The following is a 15,849-nucleotide window of genomic DNA, read 5'->3' as shown; positions in this document are numbered from 1 at the left end:
GACATAATTATTTGGGGAATCATTTGAGCAATTACTTTCCTTCATTAGTATGGACAGTCTATAGTTGGCTGTATGGTTATTTATCATGCCTGTCAAATTATAAGAATTAATTTTAATACTGACCATCTGTAATCAAATGCAGTCTTGTTCTACAGATAAAATAATTTTATGGAAAATAGTGAATTCCATTTTGATTTAAACACTCTTTATTGGTAAATAGTTTGAACTCAGATATTTATGCAATGATATGGTGATGCTGATTATATGTATGATACAACATTTTATTTAAAAACGATTTTCCTTTTTTTCGGCTGTGCCACGCAGCATGTGGGATCTTAGTTCCTGACCAGGGATTGAACCCATGCCCCCTGCATTGGAAGCGTGGGGTCTTAACCACTGGACCGCCAGGGAAGTCCCAAAAATGATTTTCCTTTGTATTCGCATTACTAATTGTGGTGAAAAACTAAAATGCATGAGGATTTCTAGACTTTATATAATAATGTCTATGTAAGATTATGAAAATAATTCCCATGGATTTGGAAATTAAAGCTTTTGGAGCTTCTGTCTTTTTTTAAGGAATGTTATACACATGTGGATGGTTATTATTGTTTTTATTCTGTGCCCAAAGTAGATATAGTTCTTCCTGTTTATAAAGCAAACATGTACAAAACTCACTGAAATGTGTACAGCATATCAGAGAATATTATTTACAATAAAACTCGACAAAGAAGTTGTACAGCTATCATCATGAATTCTTAAAGTCAAATCAAGTATAAATCTAGCTTATAGTCCTAAAAGCCTAACCCTTCTATAGATTTAAATTCTAATAATTTATAAGAATGGATAATATTTTGAAATAGCAGATGTTTGATTCAGAGTTTCACATATATATATATATATGTCCTTTTTTAGTTAGGTATTTTTAAGCTTTTCCATCAAGTTGAGTGACTGTAGCATATTAATAAAGGTTTATTTTATGAAAACAGCTAATTTGTAATTATTTGACCCATTTAAATTTTGTATAACTCTACATAAAATTACTTAGCCAATATAATTTTTAATATACCTTTTCAGAACTCAAATGCCAATCTGAACATGAGAAAGAGAGCCAATGCCTTGGTTCACTCTGAATCTGATGTTGGCAACAGAACTGAGGTGGCAAACCATTCGAGCAAGTCTTCCACGGTTGTTCAAGGATCTTCCGAAGCCACACCACAGTCTTACTTAGCTTCCAGTCCCAACCCATTCAGCCATGCAAATGCAGCTGAAACTATATCCGCCGCAAGAGCAATTCCACCTGTTCCTCCTTCTACTCCTAGTAGAACTGGGTACGTGCCCCGACAAGTTCCAGTTGGATCTGCTTCTACCCAGCATGTGTTTGGATCAAGACTGGAGCGAATTAAGACCACAGTTAATAGCATAGGGGCTTCTGGGAAGTTGTCAGCCACTACTGCTCCCTCGGCTCCACCACCTTCTGGATCTGGCACAAGTAAAATAGACAAATATGCCCGCATTCTCTTTCCAGTAACATTTGGGGCTTTTAATATGGTCTATTGGGTTGTTTACTTATCTAAGGACACTATGGAGAAATCAGAAAGTCTAATGTAATTTTGTTGCTATAATAGTTTCCTAAAAGATGATGAACTTCATGCAGAATGTCTTTTTAAATGTTTTTAAAGATAAACAGTTGTTCTTCACTAAAATAAAAATTCAATGTCAGTTTTCCATTTAAAAACTTCACGCCAGTCATTGGGAGAGTTAATTAATTCCTCAGTGAAGGGAAAGTGAGCCATCTTTCATTTCAGAAAGATGATTTAAATAGAATCAATTCAACATTCAAATTAGACAGGATACAGACCATCCTGGAAAGTTGGGACAAGAAAAATAGGGCTATTAGAGATCCATGGTGCATATTTATGCATTGAAATTTGAAAACAGACTATGACATTTTCTAATACACACTATGAATATCAACCAGCCACCCTAAATTTCCCAGTGGCACTGCCCTTAATCAGAATTATCGGATATGATATGCGGTGACCTTTGGAGATCCTCTTAGTATCTTCAAGAAAAGGACTTTCCCTGTTAAATGAAACATTTTAAAAGGAAAATGGAACACAACAAATACTGACCAATAGAGTGAAACTTCTGCTGCAACAAAGACAGAGACCAGGGAAAATGTGTTCCCTGCCATATGTTGGCCAAACAAGACTTAACAGTTGACTTGAAAATTTGTGCTTTGAGCCAAAGTTTAACTTATTGTATGGATTCCTTTTGATAATAGTTCATTCAGTTATGTATTCTTTCAACATATAGTTATTCAGAGCCTACCACGTTCCAGGCACTATGCTAGACACTGTCTCTCTAGATAAGCTTATTCACCTTTACCTGCAATGTTACTCAAATAGTAGAACAGTCAATGCATGCTAATGAACCATCAGCTAGCAGCAGACACTGCATTCTTTAATGGAGGAAATTTATTTAGAGTCTGATGACATATTCAAAATATTTGTTTCTCCTATATTGATAGAGGATAACAAGTGTATTGTTCATATAGCCACTTTTGAGATTAGTACACATTAGCACAACTTCAGCAATTGACTTCAGAGTATAATGAAAATGTGGTACAGATTGTTCTCTAAGTGAAAAGCACTGTGTACCTCAAAGTAGAAATCTGGGCACTGTAAGACCTTAGATTACCTGTCTCAAATTTGATCAGAATCACAGAATATCATTTGATCAGAATCACAGAATCATCAGAATTAGGAATCCAGTACAAGGCTTTTCCCAACATAGATCTATATCAACTGGTGAAATGCTAAGCTTCTAGGGAGTTTTTGTGTCCATAGTTCTGTATTTCTGGGCAGTTCTGTGTTTATTTTGGAGGGGGGTAGTTTTTGTATAGTTTCATAATGAAGGTGAGTATTTTAAAATTAAAAGAACAGCAAAGGACTGGAGTAAAGAAAAAAGCTTATAGCCAGGGCGTAGAATACTGCTGACTCTGCTATGCAATTTACCAGGATTTTCATGAGCTGATTTTTCTTTTTCGTTAGGTAGGCTTAACAACTTAATTGAATTTCTTGCAGCAGTCCTGTGCCACTAAATCTGGGTCTAGTTTTTTATTGTGTTACTTCCAAGATTTTTCTTCTGTACTTCTCTCTTCCTGATCTGGGGTATGTGAATGAATGTGTTCTGGATGTTTGGGGAACATTTTGATAGAAATGGCCACCTTGCAAACAGGATCTCTTATTTTTTAGAAAAGAAATGATATTAATTAATCGGCATTAGTTTTTTAGTTGTTGCATTGCCTTGGAATGGTTGTATATGAGACCTGTAAAATGTGCAAACGCCTAATATTAATTGTGGGTCATATCTGAGAATTCCTTCTTGGATATGTCTCTAGGTATTTCTTAGAATCATCAATAATTTTAAGGCTGAAGAATACTTTAGAAATCATCCAATCCAAACCCCTCATTTACAAATTGATGCCAGTAATATGAAGCCCAGTAAAATCTGTATATATGTATATATTTAATAAAGAGTACTTATACAAAAAAGCTGATAATAAATTATTTCATAAATGTGAGTAGATTTCTAGACTTGAGGACAATGTTTGAAATTGTGGTTGGAAGCTATGATTAGTCTTTATTCCCAAAAAATGACCTTATTTCTTTGGTAAGGAATATACTCCTTGCTTGTCTGTTAGCCTATTCTTAAGAAATAGTTCATTGGCTTCCTTTTTTAAAAAGAAATTCTTTTCCTATAAATTTTTACAGATTTTTAAAGGGTTAAAAATAAATGATTTTAGATTTGTAGGTCAGTGATACAGGTGGATTGACAGTTTTTTCCTTACCTTTGTATTAGAAAAAGGTTTTAAAATAAATCAGGTGGCCAAACAAAGAGAAAGGACAAAACTTAACCAAGGATTCTTAATTGTTAATTGGAAGAATAAATTGACCAGTATGTTTTATCATTCATATGAAAAGAAATTATTTCAATTGCACACAACATTAGTAATAAAAACGCATAGTTTGCTTTCCTTAACTCAATTCCATCAAATTAATTCAAAACTAATTTTTTAATTTTGCTCACCATTTCTATCTTTTCAGTAACTCAGAGCTGCATTAAATGGAACACTTTTGTGAAGAACCAGTCACTTTTCACTATGAGAAAACGTAACAAGAGTCATTATTAGATCCTAAATCCTGGCAATTTGTGAAGAAGAATGGCTGAGAATGATACCTTTGTACGTCTCTATCTTTTAAAGATGAAATTCAGAATTGTTTTCTTTAGTATCAGGATCTATATTCTAGCTTTCAACTCCAAGTTGGCCACTAAATGCTACATAATAACTTCTAGTTTCCTCCAGGCATGACTAGGTATGATAATATATTTACATGATTAATCCACAGTTGAAAATGACTTGCATTTGTGTATATACAGAGCATTTGAATAATGTGTACTTTAAATTGGACCTCACAAATCTTGAATTCAAGTCGGCAGAGAGTAGAGTCACCCTTTTTCACAGATGGACATGAATCATAGAGAAGTTAGTGACAAGGATAAAAGTACCGAGCTGGAATGAACTTTGAAAGGTCATTTTTCAATCATTTAAAAAAATCAAAATTTATGCAAAAATTGATGAGGAACAAAATACCCAAATTTTAAATAAATATTGGATCAGTATTAATAATTTTTCCTTTTGCATCAGGCTCTAATATTACTTGGCATGGCATTGGTATAGATGGTGGGAAAAAAAGATGCATGTAATTTTATGACTGCTGATGTGGAGAAAAAAGAGTGATGGCAGGGAAGGCGCCACAGAGATATTAACTGAATTTTGTAGAATGACTAGGAGTTCTTGCCCCTCTGCCTACTCCCACAGGCAACAAAAGCACATTTGTACCGCCATCTGAAGCTTGAAAAGAGATATAGATTTGGAACTTCAAGGGAAACTCTTACTACAAATAGTTCAGGGTATTGGGAGGGAAGGTGAACGTGGGAAGTGAGAGTTGCTGATGTTGGAAAGACCTGCTGGGGTGGATTAGAGAGAGTTTTGTGTAAATTACCTAAGAGATTAGACGTGATCCTGGATTAGTGGCAATTTATTGAAAATCTTGCAGGATAATAAGATGAAAATGAACATGCTATATTCTGTTTTAGAGAAATCATTTGATTACTGTATGAGCTATGGAATGGAGGGCCATGAATCTAGAGGTAGTACAAAAATTGAGATATCTCATTTTTCTTTTCTCTCTCAATTAATCTTTGCCTTCTAATTCTTTTTTTAATCCCAGTGACTTCATTGTCATTTGTAACAATGCTATGAGATTGTTAAAAATAAAGATGGGGGCTTCGCTGGTGGCGCAGGTTGAGAGTCCGCCTGCCGATGCAGGGCACACGGGTTCGTGCCCCGGTCCGGGAAGATCCCATGTGCCGCGGAGCGGCTGGGCCCGTGAGCCATGGCCGCTGAGCCTGCGCATCCGGAGCCTGTGCTCCGCCACGTGAGAGGCCGCAGCAGTGAGAGGCCACGTACCGCAAAAAAAAAAAATCCAAAAAAAGAACAAAAATAAAGATAGGTATTGCAGAAAATTAAAAAGTCTCAAAATCCCACCATGGAGAAATTGTTAATATTTCATGAGTATCATGCCAGACACTTTTGTATAGGTATTTGTTTTAAAAAGCAGACTGATTGATTAAAAGACAGAATTTTGTAAATTTAGGAGCCAAATATGCCATATATGAATGCTGTTAAATAATTTTAAAGCATTAAATTTACCTTTGTCTAAATTTAAGATAAAAATATAAGGGTAAAACTTAAGAAATTATTGAAATTTTTATAGTGTTTAATCAAAGCAGAAGATTTGATGGACACCATGTCTTTTTATCCCAGATTTCAGTCTTTATTTCAGGAATTATTTTTTTCCTATTACGTGTCTAAATGATTTTTTTCAGAATGTTGTTTTGTTTCCATATCTCCTTATAGTATTCTATACAATCACTTTTATGTTTTTAAACTTGTTGTCAACTTTCGTCAGCCATAACCCAAGTGAGTTTTCAGTTGTGTTTACTCTGTTTTGTAACCTCTAAATTAATTTTCATCTTCATAATGGTTTTCTTCTTTTCCCTTGCTTTCTTGGTCTATGCCACTTCATTTTTTCATTTCTTTCTGCTTGTTTTTATAATCTCTTCATTCAAATATCTCTTCTTTGAGCTTCTCACTCTCTTAATGAGATCATGTCTATAATTTATTTGAGACTACAGAGAACTATTTATAAAAATTTTTACTCTGTTTCCTGAAAAAAATTTTTTCCCTGGTATAAACTTCATCTGCTTTTCCATTGTGTTTTTGTTCTTTGCCTATGTTCCAGGCTGGTTTCTTTGTATTAATCACTGAATGAAGCCAGCTATTTACTGAACTATAGTGTGGGAAGTGATGGGAGAATGAATCAGATCAGCCCACAAGAGCTATTTAAATTTCAGGTTTCAAGCCCACCTCCCCAAATCTGTTTTATCTTCTGCCCAGGGACTATATTATTTCTCTGTGGTTGACATCTGGGTGGTCTATTTGGCTCACAGTGTAGAACTCTCGGTTTTACTTTCTCTGTGTTGTTAGTGCTTTAATGGTTATTGCCACTTCTTCCAACTTTCTCACTGTAATGCCAGTAATCCATATCATCCAGCAGGCTGTTTCACAGCTATCAAGTAGAGTCCACGGGCAATTTTTTCTTTACCCCCATATTCTACCATTTGGGAATAAATAACTGGAAACCTATGCTTTTCTCTTGCCTTTTCATACTCCATGTCATGGGGGCTTCAGTCTTTGGAGGACATCTCAGGACCCTAACACTCAGTAAGATCTATATCCTGTCAGGATATGTGTGCCAGTCAATATTCTTTCTCCTGTTAGTGCAAATGTCTCTTCATTTGAAAGGTATTTATTATAGTTTATGGTCAATTACTTGTAATTACAGATATGGTTTTCATTTTTCTTCCCAATTTTTCATTATTATGCAATTTTTGGAGGGATTTCATAGCAGAGGAGTGAATTATAAATGCTTTTATTTCACCCTTTTAAATTTAATTCATCTATCATTTTTATTTCCATTAGATCAAGGTTGACCAGATTATCTTTTGCTGATATCTTTTACTAACAACCAGAGCTATGTGGTTTTTCCCTTCTGCTTATCAGGTGTCATTGGAATCAGGTATTAAAACTGGATTAGGGCTTCCCTGGTGGCGAAGTGGTTGAGAGTCCACCTGCCGATGCAGGGGACACGGGTTCGTGCCCCGGTCCGGGAAGATCCCACATGCCGCGGAGCAGCTGGGCCCGTGAGCCATGGCCGCTGAGCCTGCGTGTCTGGAGCCTGTGCTCCGCAACAGGAGAGGCCACAACAGTGAGAGGCCCACGTACAGAAAAAAAAAAAAAAAAAAAAAAAAAAAAAAAAAAAAAAAAAAAAAACTGGATTAAATCTGTTATAATACAGTTGATAGAAAGGACTTCCCTTTGGGGAAGGAAAAGAAACTATAATAATAGAAAATAAATATTTAATATTATTGCAGTTAACCATTGGCTGACATGTTCTTTCTCAGCCGTTTGTATCTGTGAATGGTAGTCTGCATTCCATCTTTGCAGATGTTTGCTGATATAATGGAGCATGTTTGTTGTCATTTTACTATTATGTATACTGTTTCCTAGTTCAAACATACAGTAAATCAGGGCTTTCATTTTTCAAGATACATATAAATTATTGTTGGTTGATGAGGTAAGGCTTTATGATTTTACTAAGTTTCACTGGAAATTGAATCAAAATCCAAAGTTTTCATGCAAAGCCATGCTCTATGTTATAAGACATTGAATGGCCATAGTAAATAAGAAGTTAAATTTTCCTCTGGTTTATCCTTAATGATGAAAACTTAACAATTTTCTGCTAAAAATGTTGAAAACTGAAGAAGAAATATAGTATTCTGTTTGGTTTTTCAAGTGGAATATTTCACAAACCAAGGAATAAAAGCTTATCTGCTTGACCTCTGAATAATTTTAAGTTGTTTGCTTCATTGTACAATTGAAAATATTCCTTATCATGAAAGTAAAGAACAATAATACATATTTTATCATAAAACCTAATTTTGTCATCCTTTGAGCTTCATTATTCTTGCTCAATCAGAAAGCAGATAATAAAGTATGATATTTAAACAGTTCAAAATTTGGTAAGAGATACAGGTGTTTTGATTTCATGGGAATACAGTTTTCTTACAAATTACACATTTCTGGAGCTTATAGCAATCATGTTTGCCCCCCTGAAATTGATGATTTTATTCTATGTGAGTATTATAAATTATAATGAGGTAAATTATAATGAGGAGCACATAGTCATTATGATTTTGTTTTGGCAGATTTATTTTGAAAATAGGGATATTATCAAATGTTGGTTTAGTATTTTTAAATAATTCATCAGAAAGTGATTTTTTAAATTCTATCTCTTTAAACAAACTTCCCTTGCTTCTCAAAGTTAAACTTATTACTGATGGTAATGAACTTCCTTTGCTTCTTAGAAACAAAATTTTTACCTGAGCATAGCGTTGGAAATAATTCAGGTTTCAGCTTCTACTGGAGAAGGAGTATTTAAGGTAATAAGGATTAAAATTTCTATAAAATTTGATCACAGATACTTATATTTTAAGGTACATATACTGGAGCTAAACTCTGGAATCACTAAAATACAAATATTGTATCTATCTAATGCACTTTTTCTATTTCAATTTAAAACAATAAACATAAATATCTTTGGAATATTTGGGGAGCTTAAGAAGTATTTTTTCTGCATATAAATATCCTTCCTTTCAATTCGTCGCAGTATTGTTTCTGACATAATATTTCACGTTTGAAGCCCTGTTTTTACTTACCTTTAATTCCCTGCATGACCAATACCATCATCTAGGTTGTAGTTTTGCAAAATTCTCATGGTTAGGAAATTTCTTTGTGGGTGACGTGGAAGAAGAAAATTTATAAGGTCCATGAGATCTAATGTGACACAGCAAAAGCCTTTATGTGGTTTTTGATTAACTAAAAGGGTATCAACTGTGTGTGTATTTTATATATATATATATATATATATATATATATATATATATATACAAAATTTCTTTTCTGATGAGTCAAAATGAATAAAGTATAGCTATCTATGACTTAATCCTAACTTGTGAAACCAAAGTTCTGAGAAACTGAAAAATGCTAACTTATAAAAATATGTGAGCTTATGTTTTTAAATATCTAGCTCAGAATATTAGTGTAATTATTTTGATGAGATGAAGCACTTTGAACATTTCTGATGGTCTTTAATGAAATTTTTTTTAATATTTTATAATGTACCATGGAACATTTTTAATGTAACCTTTCTTGTTCTAAAACAATGGTTTTCTGAAGAAAAATTCAGCTCTTTGATTTATATCTTTAAAAAAGAGAACATACCTGAGAGAAAAAAGGTTGACCACAGATTTTCCACAACATACACACACATGTTTGTGTATGATGCACACCCATAAATTACATAGTGTAAGTAGTTTCCTTTTTTGTTGTTCACTTTTACGATATATTAATTAAGTCCCCTTCATACTTAATTGTATTTGTTCAGTTAAACATGATTCTTGTTATGGACTGAATGTTAGTGTCCCTCCAACATGCATATGTTGAAACCCCACCACACCATGTGATGGTATTAGGACATGGGGCTTTGAGGAGATAATTAGGATTAGATGAGGTCATAAGGTTGGAGCCCTCAAGAATGTGATTAGTACCCTTATAAGAGTCAGGAGAGCTTGCTTCTTCTCTCTGCTCTCTGCTACATGAAGATACAATATAAAGCTGGCAGTCTGCAACCTGAAAGAACCCAACCATGCTGGCACCCTGATCATGGACTTCCAGCCTACACACTGTGAGAAATACATTTCTGTTCTTTAAGCCACCAGTCTATGGTATTCTGTTATGGGCAGCCCAAACTGACTAAGGTTATTCCCTACTCTTTTTAAAAACTTTTAAAATTTTATTTTATTTTATTATTTATACAGCAGGTTCTTATCAGTTATCTATTTTATACATATTAGTGTATACATGTCAATCCCAATCTCCCAATTCATCCCACCACCACCACCCCTGCCACTTTCCCCCCTTGGTGTCCATATGTTTGTTTTCTACTTCTGTGTCTCTATTTCTGCCCTGCAAACCAATTCATCTGTACCATTTTTCTAGGTTCCACATATATGTGTTAATATATGATATTTGTTTTTCTCTTTCTGACTTACTTCACTCTGTATGACAGTTTCTAGGTCCATCCACGTCTCAAAAATGACCCAGTTTTGTTCCTTTTTATGGCTGAGTAATATCCCATTGTATATATGTACCACCTCTTCTTTATCCATTGATCTGTCGATGGGCATTTAGGTTGCATCCATGACCTGGCTATTGTAAGTAGTGCTGCAATGAACATTGGGGTGCATGTGTCTTTTTGAATTATGGTTTTCTCTGGGTATATGCCCAGTAGTGTGATTGCTGGGTCATATGGTAATTCTATTTTTAGTTTTTTAAGGAATCTCCATACTGTTCTCCATAATGGCTGTATCAATTTACAGTCCCACCAATAGTGCAAGAGGGTTCCCTTTTCTTCACACCCTGTGCAGCATTTGTTTGTAGATTTTCTGATGATGCCCATTCTAACTGGTGTGAGGTGATAAGCTCATTGTAGTTTTGATTTACATTTCTCTAATGGTTAGTGATGCTGAGTGGCTTTTCATGTGCTTCTTGGCCATCTGTATGTCTTCTTTGGTGAAATGTCTGTTTAGGTCTTCTGCCCATTTTTGGATTAGGTTGTTTGTTTTTTAAATATTGAGCTGCATGAGCTGTTTATATATTTTGAAGATTAATCCTTTGTCTATTAATTTGTTTGCAAATATTTTCTACCATTCTGAGGTCTGTCTTTTCATCTTGTTTGTAGGTTCCTTTGCTTTGCAAAAGCTTTTAAGTATCATTAGGTCCCATTTGTTTATTTTTGTTTTTATTTCCATTACTCTAGGAGGTGAATCTAAAAAGATCTTGTGGTGATTTATGTCAAAGAGTGTCTTCCTATGTTTTCCCCTAAGAGTTTTATACTGTCCAGTCTTACATTTAGGTCTCTAATCGATTTTGAGTTTATTTTTGTGTATGGTGTTAAGGAGTGTTCTAATTTCATTCTTTTACATGTAGCTGTTCAGTTTTCCCAGAACCACTTATTGAAGAGACTGTCTTTTCTCCATTGTATATCCTTGCCTCCTTTGTCATAGATTAGTTGACCCTAGGTGCATGGGTTTATCTCTGGCCTTTCTATCCTGTTCCATTGATCTATATTTCTGTTTCTGTGCCAGTACCATATTGTCAATGACTGCAGGTTTGTAGTATAGTCTGAAGTCAGGGAGTCTGATTCTTCCAGTTCCATTCTTTCCCCTCAAGACTGCTTTGGCCATTCGGGGTCTTTTGTATCTCCATACAAATTTTAAGATTTTTTTTTCTAGTTCTGTAAAACAATGCTGCTGGTAATTTCATAGGGATTACACTGAATCTGTAGATTGCTTTGGGTAGTATATTCATTTTCATAGTATTGATTCTTCCAATCCAAGAACAAGGTATATCTCTCCGTCTGTTTGTGTCATCTTCGGTTTCTTTTATCAGTGTCTTATAGTTTTCTGAGTACAGGTATTTTACCTCCTTAGGTAGGTATATTCCTAGGTATTTTATTCTTTTTGTTGCAATGGTGAATGAGATCGTTCCCTTAATTTCTCCTTCTGGTCTTTCTTTGTTATTGTATAGGAATGCAAGAGATTTCGGTGCATTAATTTTGTATCCTGCAACTTTACCAAATTCATTGATTAGCTGTAGTAGTTTTCTGGTGGCACCTTTAGGATTCTCTATGTATAGTATCATGTCATCTGCAAATGGCGACAGTTTTCCTTCTTCTTTTCCAATTTGTATTCTTTTTATTTATTTTTCTTCTCTGATTTCCATGGCTAGGACTTCCAAAACTATGTTGAATAATAGTGATGAGAGTAGACATCCTTGTCTTGTTCCTGATCTTAGAGGAAATGCTTTCAGTTCTTCACCATTGAGAATGATGTTTCCTGTGGGTTTGTCATATATAGCCTTTACTATGTTGACGTCCATTCCCTCTATGCTCACTTTCTGGAGAGTTTTTTTTTTTTTTTTTTTATCACAAATAGGTGTTGAATTTTGTGAAAAGCTTTTTCTGCATCTATTGAGATGATCATATGGTTTTTATTCTTCAATTTGTTAATATGGTATATCACACTGATTTGCATACATTGAAGAATCCTTGCAGCGCTGGGATAAATCCCACTTGATCATAGTGTATGATGCTTTTAATGTGTTGTTGCATTCTGTTTGCTAGTATTTTGTTAAGGATTTTTGCATCTGTATTCATCAGTGATATTGGTCTATAATTTTATTTTTTTTTAGTATCTTTGTCTGGTTTTGGTATCAGGGTGATGGTGGCCTCATAGAATGAGTTTGGGAGTGTTCCTTCCTCTGCAATTTTTTGGAAGAGTTTGAGAAGGATGGGTGTGAGCTCTTCTCTAAATGTTTGATAGAATTCACCTGTGAACCATCTGGTCCTGGACTTTTGTTTGCTGGAAGATTTTAAATCACAGTTTCAATTTCATTGCTTGTGATTGGTCTGTTCATATTTTCTGTTTCTTCCTGGTTCAGTCTTGGAAGGTTGTACCTTTCTAAGAATTTGTCCATTTCTTCCAGGTTGTCCATTTTATTGGCATAGAGTTGCTTGTAGTAGTCTCTTAGGATGCTTTGTATTTCTGTGGTATCCATTGTAATTTCTCCGTTTTCATTTCTAATTTTATTGATTTGAATCCTCTCCTTCTTCTTGATGAGTCTGGCTAAAGGTTTATCAATTTTGTTTATCTTCTTAAAGAACCAGCTTTTCATTGTGTTGATCTTTGCTATTGTTTTCTTTGTTTCTATTTCATTTATTTCTGCTCTGATCTTTATAATTTCTTTCCTTCTACTAACTTTGAGTTTTGTTTGTTCTTCTTTCTCTAGTTCCTCTAGATGTAAGGTTAGATTGTTTACCTGAGAGTTTTCTTGTTTCTTGAAGTAGGCTTCTATTGCTATAAACTGCCATCTTAGAACTGCTTTTGGTGTATCCCATAGGTTTTGGATCATCGTGTTTTCATTGTAATTTGTCTCTAGGTTTTTGTTGTTGTTGTTGTTGTTGTTTTTGCAGTACGTGGGCCTCTCACTGTTGTGGCCTCTTGCATTGTGGAGCACAGGCTCCAGACGTGCAGGCTCAGCGGCCATGGCTTACGCGCCTAGCCGCTCCGTGGCATGTGGGATCTTCCCAGACCAGGGCACAAACCCATGTCCCCTGCATCGGCAGGCGGACTCCCAACTACTGCGCCACCAGGGAAGCCCATCTCTAGATATTTTTTTATTTCCTCTTTGATTTCTTCAGTGATCCCTTGGTTATTTAGTAATGTATTGTTTAGCCTCCATGTGTTTGTATTTTTTACAGTTTTTTTTCTGTAATTGATATCACATCTCATAGCGTTGTGGTCAGAAAAGATGTGTGATGCAATTTCAATTTTCTTAAATTTACCGAGGCTTGATTTGTGACCCAAGATGTGATCTATCCTGGAGAATGTTCCGTGTGCACTTGAGAAGAAAGTGTAATCTGCTGTTTTTGGATGGAATGTCCTATTAAATATCAATTAAATCTACCTGGTCTGTTGTGTCATTTAAAGTTTGTGTTTCCTCATTTATTTTCATTTTGGATCATCTGTACATTGGTGTACGTGAGGTGTTAAAGTCCCCCACTATTATTGTGTTACTGTCGATTTCCTCTTTTATAACTGTTAGCAGTTGCCTTATGTGTTGCGGTGCTCCTATGTTGGGTACATATAAATTTATAGCTGTTATTTCTTCTTCTTGGATTGATCCCTTGATCATTATGTAGTGTCCTTCCTCGTCTCTTGTAACACTCTCTACTTTAAAGTCTATTTTATCTGATATGAGTATTGCTTCTCCAGCTTTCTTTTGATTTCCATTTGCATGGAATATCTTGTTCCATCCTCTCACTTTCAGTCTGTATGTATCCCTAGATCTGAAGTGGGTCTCTGGTAGGCAGCATATATATGGGTCTTGTTTTTTATCTATTCAGCGAGCCTGTGTCTTTTGGTTGGAACATTTATTCCATTCATGTTTAAGGTAATTATCAATATGTATATTCCTATTACCATTTTCTTAATTGTTATGGGTTTGTTTTTGTAAGTCCTGTTCTTGTCTTGTGTTTCCCACTTAGAGAAGCTCCTTTAGCATTTGTTGTAGAGCTGTTTTGGTGGTGCTGAGTTTTGTTAGCTTTTCTTGTCTGTAAAGCTTTTGATTTCTCTGTCAAATCTGAATGAGATCCTTGCTGGGTAGAGTAATCTTGGTTGTAGCTTTTTCCCTTTCATCACTTTAAATATATCATGTCACTTGCTTCCGGCTTGTAGAGTTTCTTCTGAGAAATCACCTGTTAACCTTATGGGAGTTCCCTTGTATGTTATTTGTTGTTTTCCCTTGTTGCTTTCAGTAATTTTTCTTTGTCTTTAATTTTTGTGAATTTGATTGCTATGTGTCTCAGCATGTTTCTCCTTGGGTTTATCCTGCCTGGGACTCCCTGTGCTTCCTGGACTTGGGTGTCTAATTCCTTTCCCATGTTAGGGAAGTTTTCAACTATAATCTCTTCAAATATTTTCTCGGGTCCTTTCTCTCTTTCTTCTCCTTCTTTGACCCCTATAATGCAAATGTTGTTGTATTTAATGTTGTCCCAGAGGTCTCTTAGGCTGTCTTCATTTCTTTTCATTCTTTTTTCTTTATTCTGTTCCACAGCAGTGAATTCCACCATTCGGTCTTCCAGGTCACCTATTCGTTTTTCTGCCTCAGTTATTCTGCTATTGATTCCTCCTAGTGTACTTTTCATTTCAGTTATCGTATTGTTCATCTCTGTTTGTTTGTTCTTAAATTCTTCTAGGTGTTTGTTCTTTAATTCTTCTAGGTGTTTGTTAAACATTTCTTGCATCTTCTCAATCTTTGCCTCCATTCTTTCTCTGAGGTCCTGGATCATCTTCAGTATCATTATTCTGAATTATTTTTCTGGAAGGTTGCCTATCTCCACTTCATTTTGTTGTTTTTCTGGGGTTTTATCTTGTTCCTTCATCTGGTACAAAGTCCTCTGCCTTTTCATTTTGTCTGTCTTTCTGTGAATGTGGTTTCTTTCCACAGACTGCAGAATTACATGGCAATTCCCTACTCTTCTGTAAATATTTTTATTAAATTTTCAATATTTAAAGTATATAGCCCCTTTATTGTGTAGTAATTTGTGCTTTTTTTTTTAATTTCTGAAAGTCTCATTGATCACCAGATCCTATTTCCAACTAAACTGAATACTAGTTAGAAAGTACCTGCCTTTTATTATCAGTATTGGCAATAGAGAGGTGTAGCTAATGTAGAAGAAAGTTGAAGTCAACATCAAACAAAGCTATTCTCAAACACAAGCATGAATAGAGAGGTAAGAAAAATAAGTTAATGGAACATATAGAGGTATTATGACTTTTCAAATTGGATGACATCAATTATTTAAATTATCCTAGTTTCATTTGTTTTAAACTTCTATGAATAATTTCTATGTAGCTCATATTTAAACATTAATTTTCTTTCTAATTTGTAGCAGAAGCTCAATGCTGGCCACTTGGTTATGAGAATAAACCCTGGGCTGGTTCAGTAATTGTGAACTTGCTTACAATATTACTTAA

At 34.8% G+C, this 15,849-nt stretch overlaps 1 protein-coding gene across 2 annotated transcripts in view; it reads left to right on the top strand.

The window, feature by feature from the left end:
• The window catches only part of GABRA4 (gamma-aminobutyric acid type A receptor subunit alpha4), an 84,895-nt gene that overhangs the window by 61,305 nt on the left and 7,741 nt on the right, over positions 1-15,849 (top strand). The window contains exon 9 of one of the 2 annotated variants that reach the window (XM_059065965.2): positions 1,075-5,539. The exons of the other annotated variant lie outside the window; for it this stretch is intronic. Within the exon in view, the coding sequence (XP_058921948.1) occupies positions 1,075-1,608 (534 nt within the window). The 3' untranslated portion in view covers positions 1,609-5,539. Of the gene's footprint in view, positions 1-1,074; positions 5,540-15,849 lie in introns of those variants that run through there. 2 annotated transcript variants of the gene reach the window in all.

Source organism: Kogia breviceps, chromosome 6 (assembly GCF_026419965.1).
Source record: "Kogia breviceps isolate mKogBre1 chromosome 6, mKogBre1 haplotype 1, whole genome shotgun sequence".
NCBI classification, from domain to species: Eukaryota; Metazoa; Chordata; class Mammalia; order Artiodactyla; family Physeteridae; genus Kogia; species Kogia breviceps.
The sequence above is the reverse complement of the archived record's forward strand: the minus strand, read 5'-3'. Positions and strand labels throughout refer to the sequence as shown.